Raw genomic sequence first — 20,267 nt, forward strand, 5'->3', positions numbered from 1 at the left:
GACACCTGCTGCTGTATATTTGAAGTGTGCGTGTTCTCCCCGTGGTCGCGTGGATTTGTCTCCTCAGGTTTTTTCCCCCCACGCATTTAGAATCAACATGCGCTAAGGGATATTTGGCTGATATAAATTTCCACACGATAAGCCACTTCATTGTGCTATCATTTGTGGCCAGGTCGCATCTGAAAAATAGCTATATAGCTCAGTGGACCTTAGCTGGTAAAATTAAAAGTTTCATTGAGCGCAAATGCCCTTCTTCATGACACATGAAGAGAGAGTCCAACTATTATCCACTCTCCCTCTCTGGCCTCTATGGGCTATGGAGAAGAGCCACTGCTCGAGATGCCGCCAATCATCTACCGTTCCTGTCAAGGCTGCGCTCTTGACTGAACGCGTCGCGTCATTGTTTGTGCTTGTGCACCACTGCCGAGGCAGTGTCGCCGCTCAATCTGTGTAATTGAACAGTGAATGAAAACCTCGGGCTATTAGTCGTGGCTGAATGCCGAGTGTTGTGGGGGGGAGAGCGGTAGGGGGGAGAGCGGTAGGGGTCAGTGTGGCTGGCTCGTGTGCTCCACCCACGCTTTGCCCTTCCTCCCCACTGCAACCTATGGTGGTCTCCTCAGTTTTTGCCCACGCTTTCCATGGATGTACACGTACGTTGAACTTATTTTGCGCCGAACGCAGACAAACGTGCTAATCGGAGGTGCAGGGGGGGGGGGAAGGACTGTACTGTGCAGTAGGGAGCTCGGCTACTGAAGCTGCAACATCCGTTCTGCGTGACTCAATCACGCACGGGCGTTGCGGCGTCAGACCGACGAGCCCTCTTAAGATATCTGTAACACAAGTAGTCAGTCATTGCTTCGTAGAACCCAATGATGCTTAACGGAGCTTCGCGACTCACTTTCAGCACGGGGATCGGTTGGCCGGCTGCTGCATTGCACATGCCAGGAAGCCAGAGGGCCTGGAGAAAATGCCATCCTACGCGAGTGAACAACACTCAAAAACAAACAGGCAAATGACACGCTTGCTTGCACTGCCTCCTGTTGGAAAGACTTTGCGGCCTTGCGCAAGTGAGGGCGGGCGGTGTAGGCTTAGCTCCTTTGCGTGATCGCAGGCGTGCACCGCCGCTCTCTGCCTTGACCTGCCTGATCAATGACCCGGTGCAGCGTTCCATCCCAATGCGGCGTGGACGTAAAGAAGCAGCGGACTTGCCGATGCAACGATTACACGCACACAGAGCGCAGCTACTCACGGTCACACACTTAGGTCCCCCGTTTCATGAAACGACTGCTCGTAAGCCTACGGCACCAATCTGTGCAATCGCGGTTCACGAACGGAAGGGCGGCTTCCTTGCCGTCCTCCCTTGTGGACATCGCTGTGTTGGCTCTTGGGCCAAGCGTTCAAATTGTGGCCTGACCGCGCTCCCTAAAGAGCAACCTCGGCATCATAGGGAACAACACAACATCTGAGCTCGTTTTCTGTTTTTACGTTTTGGCCCAAGTAACCATACGACCTCGCACCAGTCGAGCCGTGCAAAAGTAGCCACAACTCACTGCCGATTATTTTGGGAAACGTGAACATTCTGTCCACCGCTGCCGCTCCGGCGGCTTCTCCCAGACGCTTCATCGTGTGTCCCACCTCCACCAACCCCCTCCCACCCCCCCCCAATTACCCCCCCCCCCCCACGAACCCCCCACCACTTTGCCGGGCTCAGCACCACACGTCGCCACAACGCAGAGCGTCGCGAGTCGAGAGTCGTTCACATCGACCGGTTACGTTCCAGACTTAGATCGACGATACATACAGAGACGTCAATCCCATCCCATCCCCTGCCATGTATTCGGCTTACAGGGGCAGGGTATATTTTGGCGAGATTAAAGACTCCAATGGCGATTGTCACTGTCGTGTACACCATGGGACCTTTCAAATGGCCCGAAATCATTTACAGAAGGTGCGATCCAAATATAAAACAAAATGCAGTTCTTTTTTCTTTGCCGGTTGTGGAACAAATCTGCGCATCAGCGGCTGTACAACACAAGTGCGAAGCTTCATTGGTGAAAAAACAAAAAACATTTAGCAGCGTAAAAAAATGTGGCTTTACCGCATACAGCCAGAGGGCCCTCGACTGAAATCGCTGGCATACGCTGGATTAACCCAGCAGCGGTGTCGGTGTGCGATAAGGTCAGCGGTGCCCGTCCGTGCCGGGGGTCAGGGGTGTTGGTCTGTGCCGGGTGATCCACGGAGTGCCGTGCGCAGGGGCGGTGCAGAAGCAGGCCGCCCAGGGGTAGACGCTGCAATTCTGCGACTCACGAAGGAGGTGCGGGCCCACAGGCCCTGCGTAGGCAAGCCCGTTCTCATTGAGCTCGTCGTTATTTTTGGTATGCGTATTGTTGGGTTAGTGTTTTACAGTTTGAGTTACTGGCGTTCGTATTGTTTGAGGTTTTGGTAAGCACTTCTTACGCTTCTCTCTCAACTGGTGTCGTTTAACCCCCGCGTGAACATTTAGCTGACGTTTATGAGCACTTGGATGCACCCCAGGACATTTGAAACACAGCATGTTTGCAACATAAATAGAGCTGACACTCTGCAAAAATAATCGGCACGACAGCACACACGCGGACAGCGGACGTTTGGCAAACACGTACCACGCCCCGGAAGTTAAAACCTGCGGCGTTTTTTAACACCCCGAACTAACGAGCGATCGGTCATGAAGACCGGTATTATAATTGACGACACTCCCACAAAGGTCTGCGGCACACCCAAACCATCCACCCCATCTGGGTTTTCCCAATAAGGCCAGCGGAGATAAAGCCCTCGTCTAGACAACTCAGTGTTGAAACAGACCTTTGCATTCTTGTTGAGCTGCTTGTGGAATTATGCGATGTTTTTTTCATACTTTTTTACAATACATAATTAATTACGCATCAATTGCAAGGATTTTAAATACCATCCCGCCAAAGATTGTGCCTTCCTAGCAGATTTGTTTTGCGACAAAAGACGGTGTCTTCAGGAGGACGTCACTCTTGCCCTCCCCGCTCGCTGCTCGTTAAGTCTATTTATCCACAAGGCCGTTTAAAGCAAACATCGGCAGAGGGTGCCGGGAACACGGTTCGACGCTCGTCGCGCCCCACGGACACAGCGCTGAACCCGGAGCTTCTCACGCGCGCCGCTCGCGGTCGGGCAAACCGTTTCTGCGATCGCGACAGTGGTCGGGGAAGGGCGGCGCGGAAAAGAAAAGAGATTCGACCGAAACCAACGGTAGATTTCCCTTTCGACCGTGGCCTCGAAAAGCGCGTGGCTTCAGGTATCTCCGTCTTCAACGTGGCACTTTTTTTCAGCTGTGTAGCCCCGGGGGGAGGGGGGGGGGCAGGGGGAAGGGGGGGTGCTGTAGATTAAAAGAAGACACTTCCCCAAAAAAATCAACTGGTTATATATCTTTTCATACTTTACACGCCCATCTCGGTCGGGGTCGTTGGTTGCAGGCTGGGCGACACAAGGCTGAAGCTTCTTAAATAAAAAAAAATACTCGAAAGTCAAAGCCAAATGACTTCCAGGCTCACCACCAATGCGTTGCGCCCTTGTGTGACGTCGTAGCCACACTGTGGTGATGCAATGGGAGCCCCATGATCTCAGCTTCCCACGTGACAAACAGTGCATTGTGGGGGCTGCATTTTAGCCTATGAAGCCCAGTGCAACGGGAGCTATGGGGTATTCTGCCCCATAGCTGGGAGCCAGAGTCGGAAGGCAAAATTCATTAATTACTGACGTCATCGGATTTTAACTGACGCCTCAAGATCGTATTCATAACAGAGTAAAATAGAGCCCAATTGTTTTTTTGCGTTGTTTCTTCCTTTAAGGTGAGGAGGGGCAACCTCGGAGAGCTCACGCCGAGACCGCAGCGTCGATTTCAGTTCTGAACATTTAAAATTTCTATCAAACAAAAGCGCGCCCGCCGTAGCTCTCTTTCCGCCGGTTGTCGACTGCGGTCAGTCAGTCGGTCATTCAGCCAATCGGACGGTCGGATGGTCGTTTGGTCGATCAATCGGATGGTCGGACAGTCGGACGATCGTTCGGTCAATCGTACAGTCGGTCAATCGGACGTTCGGACAGACGGACGGCCGTTCGTTCGGTCAGCTGTGAGTGGAGTCCACGAGGCCAGGGACCGCTCCGTGCCCTTGTGGCGGCGGGTCACTGTGTTTTCCTGGCCTGGGTGTGGTTGGTGGGGCTGCTGGCCGTGACCGTCGGGGCCGGAGGTCGCGCCCTGATGGGCAGCACAAGGAGGATGGCCACCGTCACCACGTGCAGGCAGTAGTACATGGACCTGCAAGGGGGGGGGGGGGGGCGGGCGACGGACACCCTGAGCACGTTTCGATCGTCCGTCATTGTAAACGGAACCCCCGCTGGAAGTCCAGTTTCTTCTCTTCAGATGGTTTCGCACGTCGGTGCGTCTTTCAGCTCAAATGGTCAGACATCGGAACGCTTTGTTTAGACTGGAGGAGGAATCCGATGAGCTGTGAAGCTCTCTTGCACAGATGTCCGGTAGGGGGCGGGTCAGCAAGTTACAGCAACAAACGATACAAAAATAAGCAATTGGAGAAAAGGTCAGCAAGTCACTAAAAATAAATAACTAGATACAAATAAAGTATATAAGTACCAATGAATTCCTGCCCGAATTTCCAATAATAAGCAAGTAATGGCAAATCCATGTTCCTATGGCAGGATCAGTCTCTGCATAGGACAACCACTGATAACTTCACACAAAGTGTTAGCTATGCAATGGAAACACTTTATGTCTGGATGATGACTGTGGGATGAAAATTTCACCTTTTCCCCAGCAGGTGGCAGCAGACCCAAGCCTTGGCAACAAGAGTCGGTGATTACCTTCACGCTCAATACTGGGACTGTGTTTTCGATCTGCTTGTAGCCAATAAAGAAAATTTCACTAAACACGTTGTCTCTTAATAACTTCAGTAATTTTGCTGGAGCAGTCACACCTGATGACGGTTGCTTGTGTTGCTTCCGAAACGTCGTGATTTAATGTATTTGTTTTCATTTTAATTTATTACCTACGTGACTTTACCGAAAAAACCAAAGAGTATGGATCCTTGCAGTCACGAAAACTTCAAATCTAAAATATGACACTCCCCAGTGAAGGCAAGCACTGGCTTGCCACGAAGTGGCACACGCATTCGATGCACCACACGGATGAATGGTGGGCTGCACAAACACCTGACTGGGAATCGAACTTGTGAGGTTCCGCCTTGCAGGTCGAGCACTCTCGGCACGGTATTGGTCCGTCGTTAAAAGGTATTTGTATGCACAGCGATGGCGGGTTCAGGTATGCTTTGTGGAATTAATTAATATACGTAAGTCGGATGTATTTGTTTTAAGTCGAGGGGACATCTTGGCATCAGCCAATGTTAATGTGACATCTCACTCTTCACCGAGCCACCCGCCAGTCCACTCAGCTGTTTGTTCCTTCACTCGCTCACAACTTCAGCCAGTTCCCGTGCCGTCCCAATTGCTCGTTCGCATATTTAATTGTTTACAAACTGTCACTTTTAAATTCACGCAGTTGATCACCAGTTTTACTCGCTCATCTTTCCATTTGCTCTATCACTCCGTCACCCACCCGTTTGTTCAGTCGTGGAGGAGAAGTCAGCGCTGTGGTCGGATGTTCCCTCGCTCGTTCTGACCATTGCTCACTCATTCACGCTCTGACCGAATGTTGCAGTGCCTTACCCCCACTGTCAATGGGCACTGATTCAATCACGGTCATTCACCCATTCACTTACTCGTGCACTCAGTTACTCTGTCACTCCATCACCTATCCATTCTGCAACTCAATCACGAACCCAGCTGCTCATTCATCGGTCCATTCATTCACCCAGTTATTCATTCATCCACACACTGTTGCCATCTCACTCGCGCATTCGCCAACCCAGCCATTCACTTTATCCACTCGGTCACTGGTAAATTCACCCAGTCATCCACCCACTTACTCAGTAACCGGTCAATTGGCCAATTGGCCAATTCATTAACTCGTTTACAAGCCTGCCCACTGATTCGCTCACAAATTCACTCTCTAAATGACTCAACCACTCAGTCACCAGTTCACTCACTCTGTCATTCATCAGTTATATCTCACTCATTGCCTCCATTGCCTATTCACTCACTCATTCACCCAGAGTCAACGGTCCACTCAACCATGCATTCATCAATTCACTCACTCAGTCCTCGCTCTCTTTGATCCGTCCGCCTGCCCATGCGACCCAATTCTAAGACCCCAGCCCTGGCCCATGCTCACCGGTAAAAGTCGAGCGCTGGCTTCATGCCGTACATGACGAAGGGCGCCACCGTGTAGCAGATGGAGAGCTGCGTGGCGGCCCACGTCACCACGTCGTACGCCACCTTCACCGTCTTGGAGCCCAGGAAGTAGTGCCGGAAGTTGTTGCGCATCTGCCGAGACGCGCGGTGCGAGAAACCACGCAAGCACGCACGCAAGCACACACGCGCGAGCTAAAGCCGCCGTGGAGAGCCGGGCTAACGTAAACAAGGTTACAATGACGACAACAAGTGACGGACAATGGCGATTCAGGAAGCCAGCGTCTCCTTGCTCAGACGAGCGGCGAGGCGGGGTGCTCGTGTCAATGAGCGGACCCTACGCCACAAGGAAACTACATTTTTTTTATAAACAAGCGACCGTCCATTTGGTCAAGGCAGGAAATTGCAGGACAAGTCAGATGCCAAAAACGACTTGGTCCAAATGGGCTGCCACCTGCTAATACACCCACCCGGTTTGGCTACGTACGGTGTGAAAGGAGTTCACACACTTGTAAATCCATAAAGTTCACACACGTAAGTATGAACATGTTTGTAGGCTCTTATTTTCATATATGATAACCACTGACGACTTCCCACAAATGTGGTGCTCGCAAAGCAAGCAACTGTGATGGAGGTTTTGTTTTTTTTAGTCAGTCTGGCGACAGCCGAGAGCATCAAATCACGTCACTTGAGGCCTTGGATGCGAACCCGGGGGAGGTGGGGGGGGGACAGAGCGCTGCCTAATTCAGTGGACATATCTCATGCGCCATGGAAATGAGGCGTCGGGTTTCGCGTTGACCTTCTGATCGAGCAGCAACCCCCGTGGACACTGCCAACGCATGACTCCGTCGCGGAATTCTGTGCGTGCGATGGGCCCGAGGATTAGAACTTTATAGCTGCGCAGCGGCGGTTTGGAGTGGACTTGCCGAAAGACTGGCACCAGCGGTGTTCAAGATCGGCCTCTTGTGGAGGAGGCTTGTGAAGGATGCTGCTGCTGCTGCTACTACTGGGCGGTTGGAGGCAGTCGCCCTCCAGCAACAACAGAGGGCAAAGGAGCGACGCTCACAACAACGAACGGAGCGCCGGGCAGCTAAAATGCGGCGAGTTGGCACATTAGGGGGCACAGGTGGTGCATCTGCCAGTCACCTCAGTCAGTAAACCCATGGCACCTGGGTCTGTCCCGTGACCTGTTAGCGAGCATTCGACACTTCACATGGCTTCGGAGCACACCTGGCCTGGTTCAAGCGTCGTGGTGACGTCACCGCCACTTCGCGGCAAATGGCGGTTGTTCTCGTTGTTGCGCGTGAAATACTGTGTGTTCCACTTCTGAACGTGTTAGAAATGTCAATAACCAGTTAAAGGAATCCCCTCGTGGAGAAAGCGACTTGCTGGTGACAATGAAGCGGAGAGCGTTTTGAACGAGCGCTTCAAGAAGGGAAGTAAAGAAGCATTCTGCCCTCGCCTTGGACCGGTGCAGATAATCACCACAGTCTCATCGGGTGCTAGACTGTGGTGCCCATACCGAGATGTCGCCAAAACGATGCGTTCCATATCCCAGCGATGGCATCATTGTTAACAGGATGGGACACGAGATGGCGGCGATAGTCCGTTTATAGATGTTACTCAATTTATAGCCGTACAGACGAGAGAGAGCGAGAGAGGGCCTTTTGATGTTCGGGCCACAGACGGTTCGATCGACCCCTTGATCTACCCAAATAGTGTTTTGCTTGTTTACGTCCCGTCTCCTGGCAGACGTTCCGGTTGTTCATGTGGCTTGGCTGGCAGAGCGCGGCTGCAGCAGGACACGGGGTCCGTTTCACCACCACGCCGATAGCCGTGGAGCTAGAGATCCGGAGCGCGTTTCACCGTCCTGCCGAAAGCCGTGGAGCTAGAATCCCGAAGCATTTGACCGGCACTCTGATAACCATGGAGCTAGAGTCCCGGAGCGTTTCACCGGCACTCCGATAACGGTGTAGCTCGAATCCCGAAGCGTTAGACTGGCACTCCGATAGCGGTGGAGCGAGAGTCCCAGAGCGTTTCACCGGCACTCCGATAACCGTGGAGCTAGAATCCCGGAGCGTTTCACTGGAACACCGATAGCCGCGGAGTCCCGGAGTGAAGCCAAGCAGCATGCGCGCGCACGCTCGCACGCTCACCACAGAGCCCGGCGTTGGACGAGAGACGGCGAATCGCGGAGGTAAACTCCGAGACGAGTCCGTGCCTGCGAACCCCGGTTGCTCCGTCTCATAACAAATGCGCCAAGACGTTCAAGATCCAACAAACCTCGCTAAGGACACCGCAAACCGACTTCCGTCCTCTTGCCAAATTCTGTAGCTGTGACATACACGTGTGTGTGTGTGTGCGCACGCGGGATGGGTGTGTGTTGGTTAATGGTGGCATTAGCGCGCTGCGTTACGAACCCGGTTACTCAGGTTCAATTCCCGTTCACGGTTGACATCCCTAGGTTGACTGAGCCTCAAATGAATAGCTGGTGCAGTGAGTAAACACCACCACTACGAAGACAAAGGCCGGGCGTGGTGCTACCCACCCACCCCCTCGTGTGCTGTGCCAGCCTTCATAGGTGCTACTCACAAGCAGCACTTGCCCCAAAAATCTGCTAGAGCTACACGGGGGATATTTGCCTCTGGGGTGTGTGTGCTGTGTGTGTGTGCGAGCCGGGAGCTCACAGCGCGTGCAGACAGGCTCATGATGATGCCGGTGAGGAAGGTGAAGTAGTATCCCGGGTAGACACCGTGCCACGCCGCGGATAGCACGAACGTGGCCACCGTCGGGTACGTCTTGACGCGGTCGTAGCACACGCTGGCACGCGGAACACACAAACCAAGCACACGCTGGCACGCGGAACACACAAACCAAGCACACGCTGCCACACGGAACACACAAACCAAACACACGCTGGCACGCGGAACACACAAACCAAGCACACGCTGGCACGCAGAACACACAAGCCAAGCGCAGAGATCCCCACGTAGAGCCTCAGTAGGCTGTTGGGCCAAACACTGTCAGCGAGTGGCACCTATGAAGGCCGGCATGGCACGCGAGGGAGTTGGGTGGCCGGCACCACGCCCTGCCGCCTTAGCCTCCCCAGTGGTGATGTTTACACACCACACCAGGTACTCATTTTAAGGCTGAGTCGACCTAGGGAAAGCCCAGCACCAGTTCAGATATTTACCACAGGCAAAGATTTGAACTTGCACCCTCCCCATCAGCACTAACCACAGCACCAACTGCTCAGCCCGCCTGTACTGGTCGTGGACATTCCACAATGCTATGGTGGGGGGGGGGGGGGGGGACCAGTCTCTCCATAGAACTACCACTGTGTTAACATAACGAAGGAAAATTAAAACACGAAGCCACTGGAGCTATGCATTTTAAATCGAGATTTTAAAACTCATTTGCTAAGAACCGCTTTTTGTCCTTGCCCCGGATCTCCTATTAGCATGGTCGGTTACATACGTGCGAAAGAAGTTCAATATACATGTATGTATGCATGTCGAACATCTTTCGCACGGTACATAGCGTCAATGTGAACAGCGCGGGCGGGTGGGCGGGCGGTCTCCTTACTATTTGAGCCACCGAACCGTCATCATGTTCCAGTTGTCCAGGAACATCTTGAAGCTGGTGGCAGTCTGAAACCACAAGACGTCGGGGACACAAAGCAGGGCAACACAAGCAGAAATGTAACACAATCGCCACGACACTAGAGTCACCATCAGCGCTGGTTTACGCTCGCTCGCACGCACACAATCACACACAACAGTGCGTTATGCATAATTAGCCAGAGACTCGTTTGCAACGGGCCCCCACGGCACCCCGCAGATGCCCCGAGACTCGTTTGTAAATGGACTCCGGGCCGCACGAGGATGCCCTGGAGCTCGTTGGTGCAGCCCCGTTCGCCTCGGCTGACCCTGAGGCTCGCCGTCGTTGTTGTTGTTGTGATTGTCGCTGTTGTCGTTGGTGCTGGGCCCCAGTGGGGTTTTTTCCCCGAGGTTGTGCCACGCTTGTCACTCTCTCTCTCCTCTCTCTCCTCTCTCCTGTGCTTCCTTGCCGTGATCTCCCTCCAAACCCCCTACCCTCCGTCTACCCCGAAGTGAGCTTATTAATTTGTGTAAAGCATCTTGAGATGCTGTAGCATTTAGATGAACCGCAATGCCACAAACGAACCGCAATACCTCGCCGATCTCGTCAGGGAGCATAAACCATCACACAAACTCCGGTCACCCTCGCAGAAGCGGCTTTTAGATAACCATCGAACAAAGACGGTCACCGCACGGCACGCTTTCAGATGCGCTTCTACGGCCGTCTGGAACGATTTTCTTATATTAGGGGGCCAACTGAGCGATGCATTTTTAAATCTAGATTAAAAACTAATTTCATTAGAACTGCTTTTTGTGTTTAGTTTGTCCTTCACCCGCACCTCCGATTAGTATGGTTGGATACGTACGGTGCGAAAGAAGTTAAACTGACATACGTACATTGACATTTCTGCTACTGCTGCCGTTGTAGTCGTCATTGTAATAAGATTACCAACGGCAGGACATGGTAATCCCACACTGTTAGTCCGTTATCAGTGTGTAATCAGATGCACTGGTACATGATATTTATGATTGAGAAAATCACTGTGTCAGCTGTTTGGCTCCAAGTGAAGGCAGCTGGCAATACACAGAGCATGGCAGAAGGCCTGCAATCATCGTCCTGTGACATTAATTACGTGCACTGTGATAGAGGTTGTCTTCAAAAGGTCATACGAGTGCGAGGTGGTGCTCATCTCTATTTATAGCTCCTGAACCAGTGGTGAAAATTCCACATTCCTACGGCAGGGGCCATTCCATTCAAAGAACTCATCTCTGCTGACTCCCCAGGACGAGGTACTCATTTGATCAACTCAGAAGGAGCTGAGGGCTGAACGGAATCCCGACTGAACTGACAACTCAACGTCCCAATTGCGAAGCATTTGGTGATGCTGCTGCAGCTGCTGCTGCGTTGGCAGCGGTGCAGGCAAGCACGAGTGTAGGGGATCTGCGAGCCATCCTCGCACACTCGCACCACGCAGACATTAAATCTCCGCACTCAGCATAGCACGCACCAATCACACGGGTAATACACTAGACGGGGGTCAAGGGTTAAAGGGCACTGACGTCACACGGACTCGGCGTGTGAGACGGTGATGTGTATTGGGAACGAGGGCGGAGATGGAGGGTTTAAAAGGGGCTGCGAGAGACGTGTTCGGGGTTGGTCTGAGGAACGAGGCTGTGGTTTGAAGAATCAAGAAGCGCGTAACCAGTCTCAGACTCCTCTTCACAAGTAACAATAAAGTTCACCACATTCGTCAGTAACACTGCGTGCGGCCTTAGAAAGAAAAATAAATGCATGTATGTACGTTGAACATCTTCCGCACCACACGTAGCCAACCGTGATAATTGGGAGGTGCAAATAATAATAATAGGCGATGTTTCAAAAAATGTCCCTTCTGTAGCACTTTGCCAACTGCGCCGCGCGGACTCATCCATCGCCGTCCCCGTGACCCATCGGCACGGTACTTGGTGGGCGGTGAGCGGTGAGCGGTGCGTGAGTAAGCTGCCCGAACCTCAATGTTCCAGATGTTGAGGTTGGAGATGAGGTCCCAGCGAGCCTCGCCGTTCTTGTGGTAGCCGTTGAACCCGAACCCCGCCGCGTTGTTGATCGCGTCCGCTGCGAAAAAGAGGCCCACAAAACGCGTGAGCGCGCGGCGCGCGTGTGCAAACACATGGTGTGCGTAAGCACACGGCGCGCGTGCAAACACACGGTGCGCGTAGAAACGCACGCGGGCTTGTTCACGAGAGGGTTGGCCCCTCTTACGTAAAATAAAAATTGTTAGTTTTATTTGTTTTTTTGCGATTTGCTTACCCTTCCTATACTTTGCACTCCTATCGCGTTTTTGTATTGTTTGTTCTGGACCTCCCCGACTGGACGTTGGATTTCTACGGTATAAATAACGATTCTGATCGATGGATTCTGATAGATACAAGAAAAAAACCTAGGCCAGATCACGGGAAGAAGAATATCTCGCAATATGAGAAGAGGGAAGACAACGATGAGCACAGTTGGCTACGTACGGTGCGAAGGAAGTTCAACGTACATCGTCTCGAGCAGTGCATCACTGTGCACCTGACAGTAACGGGGACCCGAAGATCCATGTTAGTGCCGTGCAATATTTCCCAGGGCAGCAGCTGCCTCAAGAAGAGGACAACCGTGGGAAAACGAGGACGGGGGTGGGGGGGTACCCTAGTTCACCTAGACACACACACATGATGATCACCATCAGCTCGCATCCACCACTAAGTAGCGGTGCTGTTGCCATGGTGGCTAAATTAGGAGCACGTGTTTTTGGGATAGCAGACGCGGGTAACTGGGCGATGCTGTACGTATGAATGTTGAACTTCTTTCGCGCCGCACGTAGCCAACCGTACTGAACCGTACTGATGTATGGATGCAGAACTTATTTTCCACCGTACTTAGCCAAACGCTCACTTTAGGCTACCGATGCCCTGTCTGCTCATTGTCTGCCAGCGTCGCCCGTTGTTGTCGGGGGCGCTGCTGCCGCCGGTTACGCAAGGGGCCATCGCTGGTGCCCCCGGTGCCAGCCCGTTGGCAATTCCACTCGGCTCCAGGTCACCCTGCACCACATGAGGCCATTTCTTCCCGTAGCCCACGCTGTCCCCCACTTATCTCTCTTTATCCGATCAAACAAAGGTTGCGGGGGAGCGCTGCGGTGCTACATGACCTAGCCAGCACAGCCTCGCTTGCCAGAGAGGCCCACTGATAGGACTGTATCTGCATGCATTGACAAGTATGCACGTGCGCACGCATACACACAAAACATTCACCGCGAGTTCACGGCTATGTTCCGCAGATACAAAATAGTACAATCTCAAGCCCCAGTCCATGTGAGCGGCCACGTTGCAGCTCTCCGTGACTTCCTACTACCAGGTGCGTGTGTGTGGTGCAGCGCTTTGAGTTGCGTGAACGGAGGGTTTATTTTTTTGGTCACCATGAAGAGTTATAAAGGGTCGCAGGCGTCGTGTAGACCGGAGTTATGAAATTCCCCAGGAGCCAAACCTAGTTTGTTACGTCTATAATTGCCATAATGTAGTCGGTTTGTAATTAGGGCTCTCACAAAGGCACGATGTTTCACAGACGGATATAGTCTGCCAGTAGGAGGCAATATTGCTTTGTGGTTTTACTCAATTAAGTTGTTTGCCTGCAATTTTTCTCAATACGGTAAATTTGGACCGCGATACCCACACACACACACACACGGCCGGCTCTTTCAACGTCGCGTGATCTCTCTAACGTCTGCTGTGAGGCAGGCGGCCCATGTTTATTGTTAATGCAGTATTAACCAGGGCGGCCACTGGGATTCCAACCATGAACTTCGGCAGCGCCCAGCTGTGCTGCACGGGGTGAGCGGTGGGACCAGGGCTTCATCTGTCACTTCATATTTTACAAAACGCTGCTACGCTGGCGACTTGCAAGTCGGGATTATCGGCATAAGGCACCACCACGAGAGATACACCGAACCGAAACAATCCGATATAATTTTACGCCGAATTCCTAAAAGCCCAAGATCAGGTTTACAAACATTAGATGAACAAACTAAGGCGAGAAGGACAGAATGTGCCGCGCCGCGATAAAACGAAACTATTTTTTTTATTTCAGCAGGTAAGGCCCGCTGAGCCACACGGCTCTTTTTCAGCAGCGACCTGCCCATCACAAACGAAGGCTCAACGAAGTGGCCTATCACCCCCGTGGGCATTTATAAGCAGCAACCAAATGCTTTCGACGTACGTAGATTCTAAACGTGGAGCGGGAAAAAAAACATCTAACAAAAGGAGGACCTGGAAGAAAAACTAAAATCCAGGCAAACCACGGCGTGCTCGGGTGGTTTCCGGCCTGCGCCAGGTCAGGCGGGCGGACGGGACCCACCGATGGACCAAGCGAAGTAGTACTTGGGCCGCGCCGCCTGGATGGACACGAAGAGGTAGCAGAGGCGGAAATGCAGCGGCTCGGTCTGCACGAAGCGCTCGTCCACGTTGTAGTTGACGGGGAAGCCCCGGGCCACCGTGAGGTGCAGTCCCAGCGACACGAGAGCAACGGCCAGCTTGTACATCACCGCGCTCTATGGTGAGGGTCGGGGGTCGAGAGACAAAGATCATCCCCGTAGAGCTATTAACAGAATGTTGGAGCAAGTGCCGTTAGCGAGTGGCACTTATGAAGGCCGGTACGACGCACGAGGGGATGGGCGGCTGGTACCACGCACGGTCACCATTGACCACCATCGACTCCGCAGTGCCGATGTTTACACACCACACGAGGTACTCATTAGAGGCTGAGTCAACTTAGGGGAGGCCCAGGACCGGTTCAGATAATCGTCAGTGGTGTTGGTGGTCGTGAGCGGGAATCGAACTCGGGTCGCTGTGTTCGTCACTTGTTGTTGTAACTTTCTGACCCGCTCCTACTGGACACTGTGAAAGAGCTTCATAGCTCATCGGATTCCACCTCCAGTCTGATTCTGCAGAAGGTTCGTGGTTAGAATTCAGCGGCCGCTCTGACCAACACTGCGGTGTGCGGGTATGAACGGTCACAGCACCGAGCACCGTCTGCTTCACAGTGGACGCAAAAGATCCCGTGACGTCATTCGTCGCCGGCATCACGGTCCGCAACGGCCGATTTTGAATAGTCACCCGGGGAAATTACTTCATAGCAAAATGTACAGAGCAACCATTGCCACCCCCCCATGCCCCCCACCCCCCGACTGTGAAAACTGAACAAAGCATCTTGAGACTCAGTGAGGATTGTCCTCAAATTGACCATTGAACTTGAAAAGTGTCCCTTCGAGCGGCCCCGATTCACATGTTGGTGACAAAAACATTTAAAATTAATCCGATTGATGGTCAAAAACGAGCCAACGTCCACGTAGAAGATCTCTGGTTTTGATCTTCCAGCAAGCTCATGGTCCATTCTAAACCGCATGCACACAACCCATGGCAGATGCGGATACCTGATCCACAAATGCTAAATTTAAAACTCTCCAATGCGCAACTGTGGTCATCCAGAACAGACCATACAATGTTTAACGACGCAATGCCCAATACACAAATACGAAGGAGACATTGCAGTGATACTATTCCGCTGCTCCTGACGCGGTTATCTGGCTTGACTACCTCAATGTGGAATTGTAGTTATTGCTCTGCATCTTCATCGGCCATACAAGAGAAGAAGACTGCACTTGCAGGTTGCCCCTCTTTAAAGTTGACAACGCAAAAGAGATCATGGAGTGTAGATGCTCAAGGGGCCACACCATGTCAACGAACGATGGGGGATGAGACGCAGAATTAACTTCGGAGTGGAGACCGAGAGGTGAAACCCAAGAATTCGGAGGCCGCTGCTCCCGGACAAGAATGAAAGGGGTGGAAGGAATGGAATGAATCTAGGATGGAATGAAACTCGGGAGCCCTTTGCCCAACGGTGGGAAGTTACGGGGCGAGCAGCAGCAGCAGCAGCAGCTGCAGTAGCAGCAGAATATTAACCCAGGCTTCCGCTCCACAAAAGCGCTCGTCAAACCGACGTGGCTCTGGCTGGGTTATAAAACAATAAATAATTCAGGTTATACCAGGTTTGATTGATTTATTCAACAACACCCTTCGCCGTGCAGTTAGAAACCCACTGCATCAAGCAAGCCGCAGGATGTCGCGAAAGCGACGGTTATGGACGTGTCAAGGTCTCCCAACATCTAACACCGCAGCAGGAAACTGGTATTTGTTGCCCACAGGCGCAAAACGGTCGCTCGCCAACAACAATAAACGCAGTGACAGTTGCATCTTCGGCATTCCCCATCGCTCGCGAACAAGGCTCCGCATGTGCAGAGAAAGTTTTACAACGGACCGCGTAGAATCACTTTGAAAGAATGCAGATATCAGCTTTAGCGGTTGGGGGGGGCCGGGCAGGAGTAATGCCTGCACTTCGGTGCGGGTTGGGGAGTACAGCTCAAACAAAGCTTCGGAGGCCTTTCAGTACGGACGCGCATAAAGTGATGCGAGGAATTTCACAGCAGGATAGGGTTAAAAAAAAGCAAATTGCAAGTTTGTAATTGAATGGACGAGCGAAGTCACTCTTGATTCACCACGAAAAGGAGGATACACTGCTTAGGACACCTGCGCAGGATTGAGGGGGGCACCTTGTCGTGACATGCAATCAGAATGAGAATGTTTATTTATACTGGACAAAGTCGATGAGCTATAAAGCTCTTTTTCACAGATGTCCAGTAGGGGAAGGTCATAACATTACAACAACAAACAAAACACGAAAGGAGTGCAAAGTATAGATAGGAAAGGAAAACAATTGTCTTAAAAAAAATGCAAATAAAACTAAACTGTTTTTATCTTCTCAGGCAAAACCCACGAAGCTATGAGCTAATTTTTCAGAAACGACCAAGCCACAAATGATAGCTCAATTGGCTTATCGTGTGGAAATTTACAGCAGCCAAATACTCTTAAAGGCATGTTTCTAAATACCACCAAGGGAGAGGCCCAAAGCCAGAGAGGCGGGGAACTAAAAAAGCAAACCTGCCAGGTGAGGGAGCAACTGTGCAAATGTGCAAATGTGCAAATGTGCAAAGGATGTAAACTATGTCAGGGTGCGCTCACACGCATGACATAAGCCATTACAATTTTTGACCATGGCGTGGCTTGATGAGTTCCTGAGCTACAAAGCCTAACTTTACAAACGTGACACCAAACTTCATATAAATAGCCATTTGAAAATGGCCATTTAAAATACAGTATAACAATAGGAGGGGAGGGGGAGGACACCCATAATTGAAAACGTGATATCGCGCTGATGTGCAAAAACAAATAAGGTGAAACACAAGCTGACTGTTTTGACGTATGTAGCCATCATCGGTGAGTGTACATAGACTATCGACTTGCTATAATTGAGTTGAATCACGGGCGGTTTAAACCAGGATCCCGGCAGTCCCGCATCAGCGCTCTAACAAGCGCTATTCCATAAGCAAGCCAGCGAGCCGATGGGAATGCTTCAGTGACCCTGAGATTCGGCGAGTCAGAAAAAAGGCTCTGGCCACTGATAACGTTACATGTAGCGGGGAGAAATATCTCGAGCGGCTTGCACGGCTGCCTTGCGCTCTATCCTGGGATGCGCTGCCACACCCCGGCAACTGTTGCCGGAGTAAACCAGTTATCTCTGCCCGCAGGCTGGCTTGTCTGACATTCTGCGTTGGCTAAAGACACGGGTCATTTTTTTTGTTAAAGACCAGAGCCACCAATCATTTAATTTCGAAGTGGGACACAAGACAGACAAGCTCAAGTGATTACTGCCTCTCTCTCTCTCTTTCTGTGCTCAAACGAGCATGGGGGCAATGGGCTCGCCTCTGTTGGCGAGCTCCGAGCCAGCAAGTAGTGAATATTCCAAATTCCTATGACGGGGAAATTTGAACTGGCGACCTTCTCATTGCGAGTCAAGGGCTCTGACAAAAAGCGTTAGTCCGACCAGATGAAGGATGCTCACATCTACAAATAATATACCGTACGTGTTGGCACCCGATCAGATCGGGGTAATCCTCTCTAAAATACAATCGTTCATAAGAACGAATATGTACGAGTGATCCTGAGGCCCAGCTGGGCTTTGTCCTACACCGCCCGGTCATGTGTTCCATGGCTTATTAAAAAGAAAAGAAAAATTCCCCTCAACGATAACAAAAAAAAATAATATTCGAAAAAAAGAAGTGACATTTTCAATTTCGCATTGTTCCGTATACACCAAAGGTTTTTTTTTCTCTACACACCATCGAATTCAGAGTATACACATGTTTTTTTTTTTAACATTTAAATTACTTATTTTCCCAAAGGCCAATGCGTCCTAGATAAATTAATGAAACAACAACACAAGTGCCTCCCCTTCGAAAGCTGCAAGCCCTAATGCAATGCCTCGTTTAATTTACTTTACCACTTGCTGCTGCGAGAACACATCGGAGCCAATTTCGTGAAAACACAGCAACAAGAAAACAATCAGGATTTCATAAGCTATTATCACTGTTGGTGCCGCCTAAGATTACCAAGTATGAATAAACAGACCCTGAATAAAATTCATAACTATTAATGCCGCTTAACGATGCTGCCGCTGATGATGATTATTCCGATGCTGCCACCACCGGTAAATGTCTCTGGCTGGAGGTGGCGACGATGCAGGAAGCTCTGTTGATAACGGTGATCGTGAAGATGATGATAATGATGATGCTCCCATTGCGGGGCTTGGCACTACAGTAAATTCTAATAACGAATGAAGGCGGCGGTGATGATGATGTGATTGCCACTAACGAGGCTGAGGATGTTGCTTCTACTGCTGCTCATTTTTTATTTCATCCGGTAAGGGGTCAACTGAGCTCTATAGCTCTTTTTCAGAAGCGACCAGGCCACAAATGATAGCTCAACCAAGTGGCTGATTACGTGGACATTTATAGCAGCCGAATACTCTAAACGCACAGGGACAGAAACATACAAACTCCAAATATACAGGCGCCAGGGTCTGGATGGAACCCACAACCTCTTGTATACGAGGCAAGACAGTTAACATCTCGCTACCGCGGTGTCCGATGATGACAATGATATGAAGGAAGTAGTCATTGAAAATGAAAATGACGAAGAACATAGCCTTCTCACGATGAAAATGATAACGATATATACGATGCGCGTGACAATTCCACTACTTTTCCTGCCTTTACTGCAGTTGTACTACTTTGGAATGCGATGACGATTATGACGACAGCAGTCATATTGAAGCTGGAGGTAATGATAAGCACAACAGCCTTGTCCTGCTTCCGCTGCTGCGCCTGACGATGACCAAATGGGAAGATGAGGGCGCGGCCGCCCCACGCACATCGTGCACCCAACGTACCCCGCGTAGCCCGTGTACCCCCGCGCACACCGCGTACCCCGCACGACGCGACCGTTACCAGCGGGGAGGGCTCGCAGCGGGGACGCTTGCCGTTGTCGCCACCGCACGCGGCCAAGGCGGCCTCCTCCGGCCCCGTGGCCGCCGTTCCCACGCCGGACTGCTGCGGCGCTAAATGCCGCCCCTCCATGAAGGCCAGGTAGTCCTTGTAGGCGCAGCACGGGCCCGTCAGGATGCTCAGGAAGTTGAAGTTGTAGCTGTAGTACTGCAGCAGGGTTGGCCGCACTCTGTGCGCGTAAGCAGCGGGGGAGAGGGGGGAGGGGGGCAAGTCGCAACTGAACGACGAACGGCTGTCATCACTTTCTTTTTTTGTCCTTTTCCGCAATATTGCTCCCCGTAGTACTACGGGCGTCGAGCCGTAGAACGGAGCATCCTGTTGCGAGCAGTCCGAAGGTCGCAAGTTAAAAATCCCAGCCTCGAGATTCGGCGCAAACAAATCATCATCCGTCTGAGGGTTGATGAAGCAAATAACCAATCGGTGCGGGGCGAGCCGTGGTTTGTGAGACGGAGAGTCTTGGTCACTGCCGCAGCCAGAGGGCGACTTCCACTGACGGCTCGCCGGGCGGACGGCAGAGACGAGGGGGAGGGAGAGACGAGGGGGAGGGAGAGACGAGGGGGAGGGAGAGACGAGGGGGAGGGAGAGACGAGGGGGAGGCAGAGACGAGGGGGAGGGAGAGACGAGGGGGAGGGAGAGACGAGGGGGAGGGAGAGACGAGGGGGAGGGAGAGACGAGGGGGAGGGAGAGACGAGGGGGAGGCAGAGACGAGGGGGAGGGAGAGACGAGGGGGAGGGAGAGACGAGGAGGAGGGAGAGACGAGGGGGAGGGAGAGACGAGGGGGAGGGAGAGACGAGGGGGAGGGAGAGACGAGGGGGAGGGAGAGACGAGGGGGAGGCAGAGACGAGGGGGAGGGAGAGAC

General features: G+C 51.9%; 1 protein-coding gene across 2 annotated transcripts in view; it reads right to left on the reverse strand.

Moving 5' to 3' along the window:
• Nucleotides 1-1,696: 1,696 nt before the first annotated feature.
• LOC144944810 (membrane-bound glycerophospholipid O-acyltransferase 1-like) overlaps nucleotides 1,697-20,267 on the reverse strand; it is an 84,825-nt gene continuing 66,254 nt past the window's right edge. For both annotated transcript variants that reach the window (XM_078873081.1, XM_078873082.1), the window contains 7 exons: nucleotides 19,352-19,577; nucleotides 14,308-14,500; nucleotides 11,930-12,033; nucleotides 9,907-9,971; nucleotides 9,009-9,141; nucleotides 6,305-6,456; nucleotides 1,697-4,318 (listed from right to left, as the gene is read on the reverse strand). In XM_078873081.1, coding sequence (XP_078729207.1) covers nucleotides 4,186-4,318; nucleotides 6,305-6,456; nucleotides 9,009-9,141; nucleotides 9,907-9,971; nucleotides 11,930-12,033; nucleotides 14,308-14,500; nucleotides 19,352-19,577 — 1,006 coding nt within the window. In that variant the 3' untranslated portion in view covers nucleotides 1,697-4,185. The remainder of the gene's footprint in view (nucleotides 4,319-6,304; nucleotides 6,457-9,008; nucleotides 9,142-9,906; nucleotides 9,972-11,929; nucleotides 12,034-14,307; nucleotides 14,501-19,351; nucleotides 19,578-20,267) is intronic.

Source organism: Lampetra fluviatilis, chromosome 2 (genome assembly GCF_964198595.1).
Source record: "Lampetra fluviatilis chromosome 2, kcLamFluv1.1, whole genome shotgun sequence".
Taxonomy (NCBI): domain Eukaryota; kingdom Metazoa; phylum Chordata; class Hyperoartia; order Petromyzontiformes; family Petromyzontidae; genus Lampetra; species Lampetra fluviatilis.